General features: G+C 41.6%; 1 protein-coding gene across 1 annotated transcript; it reads right to left on the reverse strand.

Moving 5' to 3' along the window:
* Positions 1-507: 507 nt before the first annotated feature.
* On the reverse strand, positions 508-19,956 carry EXD2 (exonuclease 3'-5' domain containing 2). Its single transcript, XM_016223885.2, has 8 exons — positions 19,580-19,956; positions 13,232-13,488; positions 10,784-10,910; positions 7,517-7,848; positions 6,446-6,552; positions 6,072-6,207; positions 4,101-4,457; positions 508-1,980 (listed from the first exon to the last, which is right to left on the reverse strand). Exons 1-8 carry the CDS (start codon positions 19,910-19,912, stop codon positions 1,764-1,766), a joined length of 1,866 nt encoding a protein of 621 aa, XP_016079371.2. The 5' UTR covers positions 19,913-19,956; the 3' UTR covers positions 508-1,763.
* Between the last annotated feature and the right edge of the window lie 1,173 nt (positions 19,957-21,129).

The following is a 21,129-nucleotide window of genomic DNA, read 5'->3' on the forward strand; positions in this document are numbered from 1 at the left end:
AACATAAGTCATGAGTTGTGTTCGAGAGCCCTATTATGTCTCTCTCATGTCTCAAGAATGAATATAAAACAAAATGTGTGAGTGCCACCTTGTGGCAAGTCTGACTACTACATGACCACCTGTCTGTCTCCGTGCTTCACCACTGGGCTCTATGCAGTGTGGCCGCGGAGATTCAGGCCATGATAACCTACGGCACGGAACATGATGTGGTCCTCACAGTGCCTGGTACTATTCATTTCCAAGGACTTCTCATTGAGACCCCAGAAATGCCTTTCCGAGGACAAGTGGGAATGAAGAGGCAGTGGAATGATGCGCAGGGTGTGCACGTGCGTTTGTGGGCTGCTGTTGACCGGGCTGAAGCTGCACCATACATATGTATATCCATCTGTGCACACACACTAGATGCCACGTGGCAGAAACCTATGGGACGACTATCTCCTCCTCCAAGAATATTTACCAACTTTATAAAGTTAGGAAGAAAAAAGTTTTACAGTTACAGTCAGTAAGTTTTGTGCTTAGAAGTTTTATTTATCAATGTTACAGCAACCATCGCCAACTTGGGCACAATTCCAAAACAGGGTTCTTGTTGGATTCTGGCCATAAAATTCTTTTTTAAGCTTATTAAGATCTTATAACGTAAGAAAGTTTTCCTAATACTTTAGAAAAATACTAATCACTAATAAGTTACTTTCATGCTTAAAGTGGCAACTTCACATTTTGAAAGATAAAAACACCACTTTGAACATCTAAACACATGAATTAATCTCGGTGTTCCAGGCATGGGAGGAGATGGAGAAATCCTCACACTGCACCCTGACCAAATGACTCGAGAGAGAATCAAGCGCTCAAAAGAGTATTGAGAATCTGATGGGGCACAGAACTTGGAAGGGGCTTGATACTGAGTCTGAGAAAAGATAATCGTCCTCTCAGAAAGGGATTAAGCTAAAAACCTTGCAGTTATGGGCAGGAGGATGGCAACACGCAGACAGTGAACAGCACAAAAGGAAAAGCTAAGCAAATCATCGAAGTTCTCTTGGGAGATGGTGCTTGGGCTTCTCTCTGCCCCACCCAGGTTGAAGGCCTGTTTCTACAGAAGGGTTTCCTCCAGTGTAAGGGTGGGCACATGGGGCAAGAAGTTGCTGCTTTGGTCCTGGGCATGTCAAGGGCAGCATTCTGTGAAATAAACTGAAGTGATTCAGATGGGATGGATCCCAAACAGGTGCATTGTGGGAGGGCACTAAGCTGAAGAATTTATAATTAGGAGGCTGAACTGGGAAAATGAATCTGAACCCTTGTTTGCCTCCCCAACCCCTTGGAAGCACCTTTTCTCTGCTCCTAACCTGATGGGACTGAAATACGTGACAGCCCATTTGAGATAAATCAACGTACTGAAAAGGGAAGAAATGTATTAAAAACCTGAGAGTCCTGACAAGTCACTTCAGGGAGAATCCTTCATTTGCCATCAGCACAGGGAAAGCAGAAGAGAAAGAGTAAAATAAACTCAAGGGCCTCCTTGTCCATAAAAATAAAGTAAAAGGGAGAAAAAAAGAATTTTCATTCTGCCCAACTAGAATTCAAAACCATAAGCTCCCCTTCAAACAACAGCCATGCTCCACCAGAAGCATCCTGGGGTCAGTATGGGTTAGTATTCTGGGTTGTGTCACCAGGCTTTGACAATTAACAACGTATTAAAATGGGAAGAGGTGAGTTTTCCACCTTGGCTCCAGCTTCCCAGCTGTCCTAACCTGGGAGGAGAGCAGCTATCACGACAGCTTGATGGCAAGGTCCTCCCCGTATTTCCGGAGCAGCTTCTGATGGTTGTGGTCCACTGACCACTGCTGGGGCAGGTGCTGGGGCTGCATGGAGTCCAGGAAGTGCTGACGCCAGCGGCTCTCCAGCTGCATGAGGGAGCGCAGCCCACCCTGGCTATGGCACCGCACCACCTTCAGCCCGTGAGGAATGTAGTTTTCATTGGAAATCCTGCCAAGACACAAAGTACAAAGGGTCAGAGAGAAACAAGTACAGGACGGTCTCCCTGATGGCTCCAAATGCTGCAGGCCAAGGGGCTTTCACCAGGGTATGAAGGAGGTTGCTGGACTCCTAACCCGTTGGCTACTTTAATGGTTCTGAAACATCCTCTTTCCCATATATGCTTTTTAAAAAAAACTTGGGCATGTTGCACACAATCCAACAGAAGGCATTTGGGGATTCTGAGCTATACCTGCGGGAAAACCACTGCATGATGCTCAGCCCCGTTAGAGGGGCCTCCTGGCTGACTAAGGAGGGTGAAGAATGCTGGTCCTGTATTGACTCCAGGGTGCTCAGTTACCAGCTCACGCTTCCTTCAAGTTATTCATCCTGAACCATACTCAGTATTTATATGAGGCTGTTAAACCAGGCCATGTGTTCCAGTTTCTCATAACAGTGTAACGCCTGAATGTAAAATGCCAGGTGGGCCATTTCTTTAGTGCATTCCTTCTCACAAAAGGAATGCCAAACGGCATCCATGAGAAGCGCTTCAGTGACAATGAAATGCTACCGTGGTGGCTTGCTGGGCACCTGGTGCTCCCTTCCCAACTAAGCTGAGGGGCCTTAAAAACTGCTCTGATACCAGGAAAACATGCTTTCACCTCCTCTGAATAAAGATTACCTTTCTCAAGGGCTCCCTACCCCACAGACGCAGCTCCTCTCCCTGCATCCGCGCCCTCCTCTCATCCTCCCTCCCAAGACTCCTCCAGTCTAGCAGTGTCAGAAATTCCTCTGAGAATTTCCATACATTTTATTATTTAGCTCCAGAGCACCCCACTAACTTGTGTATCTTTTCCCAAAGAACTGTTCTTGGTCCTAGACATCCAAGTCCAGCATCCTTCTATCCAAGCCAGCAAATTATTAGAAAGGCCTGTGGCTGAAAGGGGAAGTGTGGCTATTTTAGGAAATACATTTGGGAATTGGTTCAAGGAGCCAGTGTCATTAATTTCTAATATGACCTTGGCAAGTTACTTAATCTTAACCTCAGGGTATCTAGTGTGAAACTTGGGAAACAACATGTATTCTATAACCTCAACAAGGATAAAATTCAATAATCAATTATTTTAAACTCTGAAAGGTATTTTAAAATGTAAGATATAATGTTAGTTACCAGTAAGAAACCTAAATCTTACCTCATAGGGTTTGTTAGGTGAAATAACCAAGGCAAGTTACGTAAAGTTTATTAGCTTGCTTAGGTAGATTAATATATCTGTATTTGTTCCATCAATATTTGCTGCTATAGTTAAGGTATTTTGGGTTTTTGATAACAAAAATACTATAGGCAACCAGCATCACTATTAGAGTTTTGTGAACTTATCAGTTCAATTATTTCTACCCCTAGAACTTCTGAAAAAAGTGAGAGTTGGGGAGCAGAACTACAGCAGGCGGCCCAGAGTTTTTATCATCTGAGCCACGGACCCATTCATTTCTCAGGATCACGACCTTCTCATTCAGGGACACTGAGTTAAGTCATATGAATTCAACTGCGTACTAATGGAGAAGGAGGCCTGAGAAAGGAAGGAAAAAGGAGAAACATAATTTAAATAGTAACAGAATCCTGGCCAGCATTCCACCAGTGGGCCAGTGCCCTGGAGTGCAGGTGAGACAGGAAACGAGCCCCCTGTCATAGTTCCCGCAGACCTGGATGCGGTGAGACACAAAAGCACACACACCGTATTTCACTGGCAACTTCAGCGATTTGAGGGAGTTTTTTTGACTATTATTTGCATATTATGTGCTGACTTGAGGATTTATTTCTGCACTAAACATATAAAGCACAACCCTACTGCACTTGAACTCTCCTACTAATCATGAAAATGGACATAGTATATGACCTTAAAGGGTCAAGGATAGAAGGGAAGCCTCCTATAGAAAGGAAATTCTCAAACAGATTGTTCTATCCCACCCCCGTGATATTTTAAGCATTAGATATTTCCTGGGATAATCATGAGGTTATGCACTGCACCTAAATGACTAATGCCCCTCCCTGGGAAGTGTTCCCACTAAGTAGTCAGGGTTAATGTCACTGATTAGTTCTCACTCCCTTCTCTGATCAGAACTGTCAATTATACCTGGTCTCCAGGCTGGCAGCCTCCTGAAGCATCTCATCCGTGACCGTGTCCGTGTTATAAAACTCTCTGAGAGCTTGCAGCAGCTCCTCCTTCCGATGAGCGGGCAGGCTCTCGGCGTTGAGCAGGGCCCTGGCCCCAGAACGCATCTGCCGGCGCTCGGGATCCTCCAGCAGGCGCAAGCCCTCCTCAGAGCCAATGGGCGCCTGGAACTCCTTGGCCAGCTGCTGCTTCAAATGGTTGTCATAGTAGTTGGAGATGGCATGGCAAGAGGTGCAGAGCAGCAGCACGTCGTGGGAGTTGTGGTCCTTCATCTCAATGGGGAAGTGCTTCCGGTACTCGTGTGGAACCACGTTCTTCCTGAACAAGCCCACAAGGCGGTGCTCGTGAGCATATGACACAGAACCCACCTGCAGCTAGCACGGGCTCCTGGGATTCTGACCTGGGCCTGAACCTAACTGCGAAGCCTTGGGCACCACAATCCAACAGAGATGACATAAAAACAACACTACCACCCAGCTGGTGTGGCTCAGCGATTGAGCATCGACCTAGGATCCAGGAGATCGGGGTCTGATTCCCAGTCAGAGCATATGCTCGGGTTTTAGGCTCAATTTGCAGCAGGGGGCGTGCAGGAGGCAGCCGATCAATGACTCTCTCATCATTGATGTTTCTCTCTCTCCCTCTCCCTTCCTCTCTCTGAAATCAATAAAAATATATTTTTAAAAAACCCAATACTACCTATTCCACTCTTGGCCCACCTAACTACCGGTGCCTTAGGTTCCTCTAGTTAGCACACACTACCTGCTGTCAGGCTTCAGTGGAGGGCCAGGGGTAGTGAGTGGCTAACAACAACCTTTGAGAAGGTTGTGTTCCCAGAAGGAAAAGTATCAGGGAAATGAAAAGAAATTCTAATGGCCTTTGATATCTAGACAACAAACTCTCTCAAAGCATGTAGCAGGTAACCTCTACTCCTGAAATTCTGGGACCCTGGTGACCTGAAAAGGTCAATTTCCTTCACTTGAAGAATCCCTTACTCTAAGATTATTTCCCTGGTTCATCAAAGTCCATCATTATTTTCTAAGAACAAATCTCTCAAGAAAAACTCTTGGCAGCAACAACTACCTGTCTCACTTTGCAAGGGAGAAAGGAAGAAAGCACGAGCACGTTACTCCACAGAAGCCAAGGAGAAGGCCTAAGTGTCTGGGCGCCCAGGCTCACAGGCAGCCTCACCTTCATTGCATGGGGACCCTGACACAGAGTAGTCTTCCCAGACTATTCCAGAGTGTGCCTTCAGGTCATCTGGATATTTCATGAACAGTACCAAAGATCAGAAAGCGTGTGAGCCCCTCAGGGGAGGATTATAATGACACAGAGAGATAGGCAGCTTCTGAAGGAACTGGTCCCCATTCCCTTGTGAGCAAAAGAGAACCACTCTCTATGGCAAACTGTTACTGAGAAGAGTATTGCATTCTAGAAACTAAGAACCGGGCTCAGGAGGGCTAGGGGAAAGGCCAGGCCGAGTGGCAGGGCTCTCAGGGATACTGGGATGCGTCCTAGGGACAAGTCTCTCAGCCAAAGTGGGCAGACTCCAGCAGGGCCCCTGTGGAGTCATGAGAGGATACAGCCCAATTCCCCCTCCCAGTCAGTGGAACGGTGTCCACCTGGCCAGCGGCCACAAGGAGCAGTGCAGCACAGACCTGGGCGTTTCCCATGTTCCTGACAGCTAATAAGCCTCTCCAGATTCTTTGTCCTTGGCCTGCACAAAGGCTGTTCCCAGCTTCACTCCCTCCCCCTCCCTGCTGCTAGTTAAGCCCCTAGCTGACCCTGGCTGAGGAGCCATGGGGGGGTGGGGTTCCTGACTAGCAAAGAACAGCATGCCCATCCCCAGATTGGAGCTTGTTTGTTAAGGCCCCTGAGAACTCTGCATGTGGCTACAAAGGCATTTCCATCAGAGGCAGACAACCCCACACTCACCGAATGTAGGAGTCTTTTTTGCCACACACTACACACAGGTTCTCTTTAACCATCAAGTAGTAGTCTCCTGGGGATTCAGGTCTTCCAGCAGGTTCAAACTGTAGCTTGACCACAAAAGGCTCTTCACTCACCAGCTCTTAAGAGAAAAGAAGTTTTAGTTAGTGTCTGCCCCAGAGGAGAAAAACAACCTTAGTTGTTCTCGGCTGTATCCTGGCAGTCATCACTATTTCTGGGTTTTGAATAGCTCCGTCCCATGTGACTCAAGGTCTCTCTACCTCCTTCTATCCATCTGTCTCCCTTATCTCACTCCCTACTCCTGCCAGTGCCCACAGGAACCTAATTTATAGATAAAATGTGACAGCTGAATCTCAAACCTCCAATGCCTTTGTCCAGGTACCACTGAGCTTTTCTTCGATCACAAGTGCACAGGGGCTGTCCATCAGGAGCATGGAGAAAGCAGTTATCATAGAGCGGTGATTTTCTGCAGAGAAGGGAGAGAGAAAGCTAAATCTGAAAGCTAACTATCGGCCAAGGTATCAGTCACCTTCCCACGTTCTCTTCTGAGTGACCCAAGCTATTCTCAACACTAGGGACAACCACAAAACCAAACAGGGAAAGAAACCATGTTAATTCCTCTATCTGCATTGGGCTAGGAAACAGAAATAAAACTGAATAGTTTATACTTCTAGTTTTTATATGTATGGGTTGGGACATTAAGAAGTAAGTTCTATTGTGAAAATAATCAGGAACAAAGCACTAAGAAAGCTGCCCTATAATCACTGGATTAAACAAAGTAAATTAAAATGAAATCACTTCAGGCCAAAGTAATGAGGGCCACGTGGGTTTATTTCTGGCTCAGACACAATCGTTGCTTCAATTTAATCATCCACTTTGCCACAGGGACGACACTTCCACTCCAAAGTACTTATTCGTCATCTTTCTGCAACAGAGGCTCAAGTGGTATAGGAAATTCTCGTTGGCTAGAGAGTAACACCAGCTTAGAGCTGGATGCCATTTAAATAGTCAAATAGCAAATGAACAAGAAGTCGAATGACGCATTTCTCCTGAAAAGCACGAGGCACTTCGTGCTGTTCATTTTCACAGCTACTCTGAAGCCAGCAGGAATAATTATACTTTCTTTTATAATTGGAGAAAGTACAGATCTACGCCTAAATCAGGGTCAGCAACAAAGCTAAGTTAAGCGCTTTTATTTCCATTCCAACTGCCCAACAATGAAAAAGTAAAAAGGGAAAAGGAGAAAAATACACCAATAAATCAAAGGAGAGCTCCAAATGCCCCTGAGGAAAGGACAAATAAGAACCCTTGAAGGGCCTTTGCTTCCTTACCACACACGCCTTCTCCCGGACCAAGGAGAGACACCACGTGTGCCTCTGGCTGGAGGCTGGGCCTCTGACTCTTTCCTAGACAGGGAACAAGTCAATTACCTGGCAGAATAGCCCACCCCCAGGGGCTTTCTTTTCTGTTTTCTGGGGTCTCTCCCTTGGTGGTTGCCTGGCACTGTTACATCGGTCTTAGACTTCTTATTTCTTGGCTTCTGCTGAGATTCTGTTGCTTCCCCATTAACCTCTTCTCCCAATCTGCTAATTCCTTTGCTTCGGAATGGAATGTCTACCACATCCTGGCACTTCTCCAAAACCTTTCTCCAGCCAATGAGGTCATCATTTTCTTCTAAAGTTGAATTCCTAGAGAAAGCGTATCCAAGAAGATGGAGAAAGAGAGCCACTGAAATCTGGGCATCCCTGGCAGCATAAATTACCTGAAGAGAAAAGTCAGAGATCAGTGGAATCTGGAAGGCAAACCAGAGAGAGCAACTTCAAAGTCATCAGAAAGATACAAACAAGTTTTAGGTCTAATTCAAGTTGTACGATAACCTAGGCACCATGTACTTCTTAAAAACTTTTACTATGAAAAATTTCAAACTATACATAAGCAAATCAAATAGTGTAATGAATCTTCATGTTCCCTATGTTTTAACTAAAATTGTTAAAACAATAACTTACTTTAAATACTCAAAAATCCTAATCTATATAATCAGTGGAGTTTCTATCTGCTACCAAACCTGCTGGACAGATTTCTTTCAAGTCTGGGGTAGGACAGTTACCACAGGTATGACAACCAGTACATGAACTTCACTTTGGGGACGGTCATCATCTGGAACAGCTGAGACCAACATTCATTAAGAGGCCTGTGTGACTACAGTGAGGTTCACCACCATATTAATAAAATATTGGGGGGGGGGGAAGGTTCAAACATGGGCCTCAAATCAAAAGTCACAAGGTCCATTTCTGGAATTTATTTATTTAATAATGATAAATCATTCTCCAAGCAACTGGTCCAGGCAAGCTGGTCATAAATAAAAGTAGGCAAAGCTATAATTAATAGCTTTTCTCAACAAAGACTATAGAGACTTCAGATTTCTTTAATTCGCCTTAATAACCAAGCCTGTCATGGACACAGACAACAGTGTGTTGACTGCAGGGGGCAGGGAGTGGGGGGTGGGAGGGGGTGCAGGGGGGATAAATGGTGATGGGGGGGAAAAATAGCCAAGCCTGGTGAATGGAACTATTAAGTAAGAATTTTTTTTAACGCTTTTAGAATAAAACAAGTTTGGATATAATTTTCCACCTAGACCTAAACAATCTACATATCTACCAGCAAGTTGTCTCCCATAAGAAAAGAGTGTGCTTGGATGTGAAAAGTTCAGAGTGCTTTTTAACAAATTATTTTCCAATGATAAAAAAAAGCAAGGCACTTGCAACAAATGGTGCCACAACTGGACGTCCACATGCAAAAGAATGAAGTTGGACCTCCCTACCTCACATCACATACAAAAATTAACTCAAAATGGATCATAAACCTAAGTGTAAGAGCTAAAGCATAAGACTCTTAGAAGGAAACAGAGGAGTAAATGTCCATGACCTTGGGTTAGGCAATGATTTCTTAGATATAATACCAAAAGCATGAACAAATAAAAAAAAAATAGATAACTGGACCCCATAAATAATAAAACCTTTTGTGCTTCAAACAACCCCGACCAAACCTAGATGTTGGGTGAGGGATGGGAAGGGACTGCCAATGGGTATGGAAAAGGTTTCTTTTTGGGGTGATGAAAATGTTCTAAATCTAGACTTTGATGATGGTTGAATAACTTTGTTAATATATGAAAATCCATTGACTTGTACACTTTAAGTGGGTGAATTTTATTGTATGTGAATTATATTTCAGTAAAACTATTAACATTTGATCTTAGCCAAAAGGCCGAGAAGTGATTCAGTAAAACTATTAAGAGGAAGGAAGTAAAGAAGGAACGAATGAACAAACCGAGGCACAAAGTAGTAACTTTCTCAGGGTCACAGCAAATCAAAAATGGCTGTAGGAAACAAATTCACATAATTTGATTCCCAGAATGAACCTGAAGATACTAACTATTGCTAACTCTTTCCAATAACAACGTTTTGGAAAGATCAACAAGTGGTAACTGACTCGGCCACCAAGAGAAGGCTGAGACGTAGGCCTATAGAGGGTAGTAAGCCAAAAATTAAAAATCAAATTAATCTGAGCCACAAAGAATGGCAAAATCTAAGGAATGGGAGGCAGGAGGTATCTGTGAAAGCAAGTATACAAGTGGGGTGAAAACAGGAGGATATGTGAAAGCCTCCATAAAGCACACTTAAACCCCGGACCTCTTTACACCACAGGGCCTTCTCGAATCCAGACGAGTAAAAGTTTGTAGAACCCAAACTAAAATGGAGTTACTTATGTCAGGAACAAAATGGAGCTGGCGAAAACAGGCACAGTAAAGAAAACAAAACTTCACCTAACATAAATTGCAGGAATTTATAGCTCTCCTCAGAAATCAGCAGAGGATGCCCACCAATCCCCAAACACCAGGTCTGTTCACACCATCTTTGGGCTACCTTGCTCCTGTCTCAGCTACCCAGATCCAAATAAGGAAGGAGACAACCAATCAGCTGAAAAGGCCAAATAACTTTCACATTTACCCTACTAAAACCCTTTAGTATATACACAACTCAGAACTCATTGCTCCCGTGGCCTTGAATTTCCCAGCCTGCAAAAAAATTCATCTTTCTGCTTTGTTTTATTCAATGTGTAGAATTTGGTTTTTGACAAATTTGACAAGTTTAAGTCATATGAAGGCTAAATCACAGAGGATCTGGGCATAGTAATACCAGGTATGGCAGAGGCTAGAGGCAAAGTGTCACCTGGAAAAGAGGGGATTATGGGAAAGTCTACATCCTAAATGGTGAGACTAGCAGCACCTTCCCCCATTCAGCTATCAGAATACAGGCTGTGAACCTTATCCCTCTTGGGCAGAAATCTAGAAGATTCTCTCTGAAGAAACTGAGTAGCCTGAGAGAAAAGACTTATAGTACTGACATTTGACTGTAATCTATAATTATTGATAATAAAACCCACTAGTCCAAAAACCCTGGCCATATGTGCTATGCTTTCAATCCATTTTTTTTTAAATGTCAAATTTAAATATTATTTTCTGCATTTCCTAAAATTTCATTAAGCATTATTATAGACAAGTTATCTTGGTCAAAGGCATCTATTTTAAGGTATTCCTGCCTAATACTTATATCATATTTGAGGATTAGGATTTTCAAAACAATTATACTTCACAAGCAATGACTCTTCCATTCTTCAAGCACTCTGATAAGAAGTACCTGGTCCTCTGTAAGATCCTCAGCATCCCAGTTGCTGCAACGAAGTACAAGGGACTTGTCAAGAGGAAAGTTCAAAACAGTCTCGGCGAGTGATTTCAGGCTAAGCCCATTACAGAGCAAATTGTTTCTACAAAAAGTAAACAAAACCATGTATCAAAAATGGGCAAAGGACAAGAACAGGCAAATCAAAAATCAAAAATAAATAAATGGCCAATAAACAGAGGGGTCCCAGGTTCGATTCCGATCAAGGATACGTACCTCAATTGCAGGTTCAGTACTGGGCACTGGGTTGGGACACATGCGGGAGGCAACCAATTGATGTGTCTCTCACACCGATGTTTCTTCTCTCTCTCTCTCTCTCTCTCTCTCTCTCTCTCTCTCTCTCTCTGTCTCTCTGAAAAGCAACGGAAAAAATATCCTCTGGTGAGGATTTTTTAAAAAATCATTAAATGCAAGGTCTATAAGTGCTTCATTTTTATTTCTAGAAAAGTTCATGGTAACATTCAGCTGTAACCAAATTCTTATTCTGACACTTGGCCACTCTGCATTTAGCCAAAAAGAATTTAGAGCACCACTAACTTCCAGATATTCATAGGGAGAAACTGTAATTGCATAGAAAGAGACCTGGAAAAACAAACCAATCAGATGATGATCGTATGGAAACTGGTGCTAATGGTGACAGTAATAGTTAAAATTTACACAGCACTCTCTATATTTCAAACACTATTTCTAAGTTCTTTATATAGTTTAACTCATTTAATCTTCACATCAGTCCCCTGAGGTGGGAGCATTATTACCTCTACTTCACAGATGAGAGAATAGAGGAATGGTGAGGTTCAGTAACTTGCCAAAGGTGACACAGCTGGTAAGTGGCAGCACTGGGACTCCCAGCCACACGCTTGGCTCCCAAATCAACTCCTAGCCACTGTACACACCGCCGCCTCTAGTAACAGAGCAACTGTGGGCACCTCCAGGGAGGCGGTGCCAAAGGGAGGAGGGCCCGAGGAAAGGCGGCTTCTGCTGCTATACTCCAAATACATTTACAGAGTTCAACATTTTTACAGTAAATATTTTAATGTACTACTTGAAAAAAACTGATACTTATTTATAAGTTTTATTTACATAAGCCAAACTGCAAAGCTAAAATAAAATTTCACTTTATACTAAAAAATTATGATCAGCATAGATTTTTTTTTCTTCTTTTTAATCCTCACCTGAGGATATTTTTTCCATTGTTTTTCAGAGAGAGTGGAAAGGAGGAGAGGAGAGAAACATCGATGTGAGAGAGACATATCAATTGATCTCCTCCGGCTCACACACTGACCAAGGCCAGGGATCGAGCCTGCAACAGAGATACGTGCCCTTGGCTGGAATCGAACCAGGGACCCTTCAGTCCTTAGGCAGATACTCAGACCACTGAGCCAAACTGGCTAGAGCGATCAGCAAAGATTTTAATTGGGCCTTCTCTTAGTTTATCAAATCCTCCGAACTTTCATTTTTTTAATGTTTGTGGGGTTTTTTTAATATATCTTTATTGATTTCAGAGAGAGGAAAAGAGAGGGGGAGAGAGAGAAAAACATTGATCGCTGCCTCCTGCATACCCACTAATGGGGATCGAGCCCACAACCCAAGCATGTGCCCTGACCAGGAATTGAGCCAGCAACCTTTTGGTGCACAGGACAATGCCCAACCACCTGAACCACAAGGGCTGGGCAAATCCTCCAAACTTTGAATGTCAGTGTCATCTGAGGCAGAGAGAGAGGCTGTTTTAGTCCACATTATTAAAATGAGGACCTGTATATATACATGAAAAGGTAATTGCAACTCCCTAAATTTAGAATAGAATTTCCATAGAAATAGAATTCCAAGAGAAAGGGAAATCTCTCTTCCTCCCAGTAAAAGATTACAGCTACAATCATTTTGGCCTAAAGCAGGGTGAATGCTTCAGCATGAGTCCCGGTTACAATGGGAGAGGTGGCGAGTTGGGCAAATTCAATAGAGCTTGCTGCCTAAAGAAGACAGGGCTACCCAGGCAATTGCTGTCATCTAGCACTACTGACCTAATATAGTTGAATCATCTAAGTTTTCAAGAGAAACCAGAAATACAGATCTTCTGCATTTAAACTAAAATTTCCTAAAAATACCATATGGGGAAAAACAAAAACAAAAACCATCTGCGGCCCTCATTTAGCCAGTGGGGCCATCAGTTTACAATCTGTAGCTTACAGACACACCTTATTAATGTTTCACTTAAAAAGACGCATAGAGGTAACTAAAGTTTTCTCAGAAATTGGAATATTTCTTCACAAATTCAATAGGCATCTCAGAAGCCTCTAGGCTTGTAATGAATTTTAGAGGCTTCATTATTGATTCTTATTAGTCTATAAATCTTGCTAAAATGTTTCCCCCAAGCTACAGGAATCCCAGCAACATTCACACAAACCATACCTCTGCCTCATGGCTAGGTATCGGAGGTCCAGGCACCCCTTAACAACGAGGCCATAATCCTGCAGAAGCTTGCTGGCATCTTCTGAACATCCTACTCCAACCTTCAAAATAGAGCCATCTGCCAAAATGTTCAATAATGTTTTTGGTAGTGTTTTTCCTCCACAGATCAGCTTGGGCAAGCGAACCAAGACACAGAAGCCACTTGGGGAGGCCATCTGAAGGAGTGACAGAGGACTGGCTTTCCCTTCCAAGTTCACCTGCAACAGAGGAAAAAACGGGGCCACAGTTCACACCCTAGTGCAGCACCAAGTACAATATGAAACTGTGGCAAAAAAAAAAAGTCTAAGTGATATATCCTTAACTTTCCCAAGGGAGAAGCTGACTGGATTTTGGTTCAAATCTAAGGATCAGCCTATGGTAATAAATGCGATGGACTCTGTGAAGCAGCAACTTAAACAAAGGTTACTGAAGGCCCCAACTCCAGAGCCTGTAATGTGAGCAGTCCATAAATAGTGACCAGCTGACACACAGGGGGCACTGGGACACACACAGCAGAGCCATGTGAAACATGCTCGTTTTAAAAGGCTCACAACAACAACAACAAAGGCTAAGGAGCAGAGTGCCAGATGATAAATATACTCTTCATGACCCAAACTCTCTAAGGTACGTGCTACTGACTTGACTCATTTACCTTATCACTGCCTCAAGAGCTGATTGTTCAAAAGAGGCAGGAAATACAATACCAGTATAAGTAAGTGGTATCTGTCATTATAATAAACCCTGGTAGCACAAAATGCTTTCTCGATATTTTATGGTTACAAATGTTGGTCATAAAAGAAAAAAAATGTATACTGAGCATAAGCTAGGATCCTTATATCTTAAGAGATGAAAATAACTTTATATATTAACTGATCTAGTTTTAATCTTTTTGTTCTGCTTTGTTTTTTAATTTTATTTTTCAATTACAGTTTACATTCAATATTATTCTGTATTAGTTTCAGGTGTGTAGGTTGTTGTTTTTTAAGATTTTTTAAATTGATTTTTAGAGAGGAAGGGAGAGGGAGAGAGAGAAAAACATCAGTATGAGAGCGTAACATCAATTGGGCTGCCTCCTGCACACCCCTACTGGGGACAGAGCATGCAACCAGGGCACGTGCCCTGACCAGGAATTGAATCAGCAACTTTCAGTGCACGGGACGACGCCCAACCCACTGAGAAGCACCAGCCAGGACTCAGGTGTATAGTTTCAATCTTTTTGAGGTAATAGATAAGTTGGAGAAATGCTAAAAGCTAAGAAAGTTATTCCCAGAAATACATACAAAATTCACATTACTTAAAGGTTCCCTATAAAGTACCCAATAAATTCCAATCCTCATTTTCCAAGAGAGGAAATTTGAGAGGAAATTTAAGGCCTACAGGTGAAGGAGTTTGCTTAAACATGGAAAGCGAATGGCAAAGTCAGGACTAGAACCTAAACTTCCCTATCTCTAGAGCAGTAATTCTCAACCAAGATTGATTTTGAACACATACATCCCACCCAGGACCTTTGGAAATATCTGGAGAAATTGTTGGTTGTCCTACCTGAGGGACAGTGCACTAACACCCACCAGTTAGAGGCCAGAACACGGCTAAACACCCTACAATGTACAGGATAGCCCCTCACAACAAAGAATGATCTGCCCAAATGAAGCCATTGGAGAACCCTGCTCTAGGCAATGTGGTTCTCTCGCTACCACAGTATCAGCATGCAAGGCTTTACACCAGGCACCACTGTGGATATCAAGTTATATAAGAGATGGAACCTGCCTTAAGGACTACAGCCTTTAAGGTAGAGTACATGCACACAAGCGCACACCTTAGAAACTGCATGGTAAATACCAAAGGAGGGAATCAAAGTGTTACAAATAATCAAGGAGGGATACTTCATTGTTGAGGTTCCCAATATCACAGAGAAGAAACAATCAGGATCACAAAGAATTATTGTTAAAAACAAAATCCAGGACGGCCTTTGCCCTCAACTTCAACGCTAAGTAAAACCATGGTTTAACTCATTAAAGTCTTAGGATGTCTCTTCTCAGGCACTGCTTTATCGATGAGGGCTACTTCCATATCCTCAAAGGAAAGCATGCCAGTTTGATCTTTAACGTATCTATTTCTTGGGGCTCATCCAAGGTCCAAAAGACCTACAAGAAACTGACTACTAGGTGCTGTTCTATAATAAGTCAGCTGGATGTGGCGAAATTGCCCTTTTTATTCAGTAACTCCCTCCCTCTGTAATACCAGCTCTCTCCAAGAAAAAGCTATAAATCTCTACTTCTAATATTTAGCCTGCTAATTTGACATAATACTGCAAATTCCTAACGCTGAATCTCTGAACATCTTTTCAGTCAGGTTTCCTTGTCTAAAATACATTAAGTAAATAACTAGATAGATGGATAAATTGTCCTTTTAATATTGTTTCTGGGTTGTGCTTAAGATCCAATGTACTACAATTAAGGTTTTCCCACTAGAAATCCAAATGTCAATGATTGCAATAGGTTCCCAATATATACTAAATGTATAATTGGAAGAATAATGCCTCTAGCAGTCAATTTGACTTAATTAATAAGATATCTAGTCTATATTTCTCATAGATTTACCCCTTTTGCTTTCTAACATCTTTTCGTCTTGATATCACTTACTACTCGTGGAAAACAATGGAACTCTTAATGGGAAAAGACATGACATATTTTAATTTCATTAGCATTTCATTCGATGGTCTCTGATTTTTATTTTTTTTGGATTGGTCAACTCATAAAAAATGTTTGGGACACACACAACATATATGCATATATATTTATAAATTATATACACGTAGTACTATACTAATGTGTTACAGACATTACATTATTATATATACACAGAAGTAAAAATTTTAAATGAATGATGCCATCAATCATTATAGACAAAGTTTCTAACACTTTTTTCATATTTCAGTGATTCACTTAGAGAGCATTGGTTTAGAATCCTCTTTCCTGAGGAACAGTGGATAATCCATTAGCTTCAGGATTCCTTTTTTTTTATAAAGTACTGGCCCTGGCCAGTGTGACTCAGTTGGCTGGGCACTGCCATATGCACCAAGGGGTTGCCGGTTTGATTCCAGGTCAGGGCACATCCCTAGGTTGTGAGTTTGATCCCTGATTGGGGCAACTGATCAATGTTTCTTTCTCGCCTCTCTCTCTCTGTCTCTCTGTCTCTCTCTTCCTCTCTCTCTGAGAATCAGTGGAAACATAACTTTGGGTGAGGATTAAAAAATAAATAAATAAAAATGTGATATGTGTGTATGCACGTGTGTGTGATACACACACAGACACACATATATACACACACAATGGAATACACTCAGCAATAAAAAAGAATGAAATCTTGCCATTTGTGACAACATTGGATGGACCTAGACAGTATTATGCCAAGTGAAATAAAGTCAGGCAGAGAAAGACAAATACTGTATGATTTCACTTCATGTGGAATTTAAACAAAAAACAAACAAAACAAAAACAGACTCACAGATTCAGCGAGTAAACTAATGGTTGCCAGAGGCAAGACGGGTGGGAGGATGAATGAAAAAGGTAAAGGGGAATAAGAGGTACAAAATTCCAGTTATAAAATAAATAAGCCACAGAGATATAGTGTACAGTACAAAGAATATAGTCAGCAACATCATAATAACTTTGCGTGGTGACACTGTAAGGTATATAAGTACTGGAGCACTATGTTGTACACATGAAACTAATATTGTATGCCAACTATTCTTTAATTTTTATTTTTAAATTTTTTTTTATTGGTTTCAGAAAGAGGAAGGGAGGGGGAGAGGGAGATAAAAAGATCAATGATGAGAGAGTCATTGATCAGCTGCCTCCTGCACACCCCCTACTGGGGATCGAGCCAGAAACTCGGGCATGTGCCCTGACCGGGAATCAAACCATGACCTCCTGGTTCAGAGGTCGATGTTCAACTGCTGAGCCACACTGGCGGGGCCATACTTTAATTTCAAAAATTAAAGAATTAATTAGTTCTCCAAAAAAAAAAATTTTTGATGAGATCACTTAGAAAAATAATGTAGATTAGAGGACATAAATTAGTGGCTCATTGACCCACCTACTGATACAGACATTTTTAATTTTTTGTGTGTCCATATATTTAAAAACTTGTGCCAGAATTTAAAATTAGTAGAGTTCACATTTTTAAAAAATCTATATTACAAATTTCTCTTTAAAGAACTGAACAATCTTACAACTCTTGGCTTGAATTGTATAGCGGCTTCACCATAATGTCTTCTCAACACTGAAGCCAACTGTCAATTTCCATTTATCATTATATTTATATACCATTATTTTTCTAACACAAAGAAGTATTTCTCACGATCCATGTCTCTCTAAAACTAGGAAAATGAAAGACAGACTATAGAGGCCTTGTTTTTAAAGGAAAATAGAGAGAAAGCATATTTCTTTGAAATTTAAAAATATTCCTATGCATTCAAAATACAAACACCTACATCATTCATTTGCATGTCCTGTATGGAGCTTGTAGGCATCTGAGTTTGCAATCCCTGACGTGGACAGAGAAGAGACCAAGTCTGAGCTATGTCAACATTTAGATGTCAGGTAGAAGGGGGATCAGAAAAGAAAAAAGAAGAAAGGAGAGTAAGATAGGAAAGAGGAGTGTGTGAAGGCATGAAAGCTAAGAAGAAAATGTCTTGTGTAAGAACTGTGCAGATGTTTTTGAAAACTAGAATAATATGAGTCCAAATAAGTGTCCACTAGATCAGAAAACAAGAAAGCCACCAACTTTCTCAGTTTCAGTGTAGTAGTATGGTAGGATGTCATTAAAGTGGGCTGAAGAATAAATTAGCTAACAGCAACTTAAGCCCAAGAGATTAGAAGAAAAGAAATAACAGAGAAAGAGCAGAAATCAATGAAACAGAACATACACAACAAAGAAGATCAACAAAGCCAGAGGCTGTTTCTTTGAAAAAACTAATAAAATGTGTAAACCCATGGAAAGAGTAATTAGGAAAAAAGAGAGAAGTACAAATAAGCAAGAATGTCAAGAATGAAAACAAAGCCAGCTCTACATATCCATCAGACAGGGAAAACTGTCGGGGGACATTATAAATAAGTTAATGCCCGTAATTAAATATTTTGATAAGATAGATTTAGATGAAAAATATAATTTATCATAAGAGATATGAAGAAATTAAAAATATGAATAGCCTGAAAATATTTAAAAAATTGTATCCATAATCCAAAAACTTCCCTTAAAATTCCAGATGGCTTCACTAGTAGATTCTAATCAAATGTTTAAGGAAAAGAAAATAATAATCTTACATAAACTCTTCCAGAGAACATAAAAATAAGGAACATCCCTAACTCATATGAGGCCAGTATAACTTTTTTTTTAACCCTCACCTGAGGATGTTTTTATTGATTTTAGAAAGAGAGGAAGGCGGAGAGAGAGGGAGAAATATCTATTGGTTGCCTTCAATATGTGCCCCAACCAAGTCCTGGCCAGGAAGCTCAGTTGGTCAGAGCATCGTCCAGATATGCCAAGGTTGCAGGTTTGATCCCCAGTTAGGGCACATGCAAGAATCAACCAATGAATGCATAAATAAGTGGAACAACAAATTGATGCTTCTCTCTTTCCAAACAACAACAACAACTAATCCTTTTTATGTCTCAATTTCCTAACTGTAAAAGTGAGGATAGTAATAGTATCTCCCTACATAGAATTATTAGGAGAATCTAATTAAACTAAATGAGATGATCAAACAAAGCAGCATAATACCTGGCTTAGGGTAAACAATGTTTCAAAGTTTACTGTTATCTTTTTAAATCCTGACTTGTATAATAATTCCCATTTAATAGACTTCCTTAATGAACTTCACCATGGAATCCATATGAAAATACTATTAAAAATATTAATAGGAGCTAGTATTTAATGATCATTTGCTATATGTTAAAACCATGCTAAAGCCTTTATAGAGACTATCTGAATCCTTAGAAAAGCCCTGGAAGGTACATACCTTTGCATCCCTATTATAGACAAGTACACTGGGACTCAAACTTCCTCCAGTTCACAGAATGATGTGTGGTTTATTCTGGAACTCACATGGATCTGCCTGACTGCAGAGTCCATGATTATGAGCACTCCCCTATCCTGAGAAGAGAAGTAGCTTCTCCTGCTAAAATCTACTTACTAGCAAGTTGAGAACAAGCTAATTCTCCTTTAAGCTCATCCTTTACCTGACTATTCAAGGTCCCCAGTTGGAAAAGCAGAAAAGATTTGTTTTATTTTTGCTTTCTAACTTACCCACTCACAGTCGATTCCAAGTACTGGAGTATCTTCTAACCCACTCCTAAGCAAGGGTTCGACTTGGTCCCACTCGGCCTCCTGGGACACAGTCACAACCTTTGCTTCAAGGATCCTCTCCTCCCAGGAGGCCCTGGGGGCACTGGAGGGCCGCTGGTCCTTTTCTGGAGGGGCCGGCTCTCTGCCGCCTGGAGCTTGCTGCTGCTGCTGCTGCTGCTGGGTCCCACGGCTTGTTCTGCTCCTACGGTGCCAGATGCCTTTCCACAGGACAAACGCCCCCACCGCCACACCAAGAAGTGTGGTCACTGTCAAAGCCACCAAGTGTCTAGACATCTTCAGCTTTGCTGCTGTTTAGGAAAGCATATCACTAATCCTGCAATCTGCAAACCAAAGGGTAACACACAGAATTTAAACCTATGTGGAAACAAGTTTCTCCTTAGAAGTGTCCCATTTACAGTCTATGTGCCACAAAACTAAAAAACTGTTACAAATTTTGACATAAAACAGTGATATTTTAATTTTTTCATTTTTGTACATTCTCTACTCCATCTCTATCTCCACTCACACCCAAGAAAACCCTCCTGCCCTTTACCAGTTGCCTGGGGTTCTGAGTCATACAAAATCATATTAATTAAAACAGGAAAAGCTGCCCAGTCAGGCGTGGCTCAGCGGTTGAGCATTGACCTAGGATCCAGGAGATTGTGGTTCAATTCCCGGTCAGGGCACATGCCCAGGTTGCAGGCTCGATCCCCAGTGGAGGGCGTGTAGGAGGCAGCCGATCAATGACTCTCTCATCATTGATGTTTCTCTCTCTCTCCTTCTCCCTTCCTCTCTCTGAAATCAATATATATTTTTTAAAAATAAAATAAATAAAACAGAATAAGCTAGCCCTGCACAGTGTGCTCAGTGGTTAGAGTGCTGGCCTCAAGCCAAAGAGTCTCGGGTTCGATTCCCACTCAAGGGCATGTACCTGGGTTGCGGGTTCCTTCCCAAAGCATGACTCTCGCGTTTGTGGTGCTGCTGGTGTAAGGAAACCTACTGCGCTGCCAGTCGTAAAGTACAGCACATACAATCATGTACGGTGCATAATACTTAATGATAAAGAGCAACTGTTACTGGTTTATGTATTTACTACACAATACGTTATTATTTTAGACCGTATTCTACTTATTAAAAAATAAGTCTGCTATAAAACAGTGTGCCATGTTATGCCAGCAGCAGCTTCATACATCTTGTTGTGTTTACTGTGCCTCCAGATTGCCATCATTTGGTCTTGTGCTTGATTTAATCTCCTGTTGTTTTGTACAGTAACATGCTGTACAGGTCTGTAATCTAGGAGTAATAGGCTTTACCATATAGCCTAGGTGTGTAATAGGCTAATACCACTTAGTTTGTGAAAGTGCACTCTATGACGTTCACACGTGACAACATCGCTTAGCCACATATTTCTCAGAACATACCCCCATTAAATGGTGCATAACTGTATGTAGGAACAGTGGTTACCTAAGGGTAGTAGGATTATTAATAATTAGTATTAATAATAATTATTA

This window comes from Miniopterus natalensis, chromosome 1, assembly GCF_054644295.1.
Source record: "Miniopterus natalensis isolate mMinNat1 chromosome 1, mMinNat1.hap1, whole genome shotgun sequence".
Lineage (NCBI taxonomy): Eukaryota > Metazoa > Chordata > Mammalia > Chiroptera > Miniopteridae > Miniopterus > Miniopterus natalensis.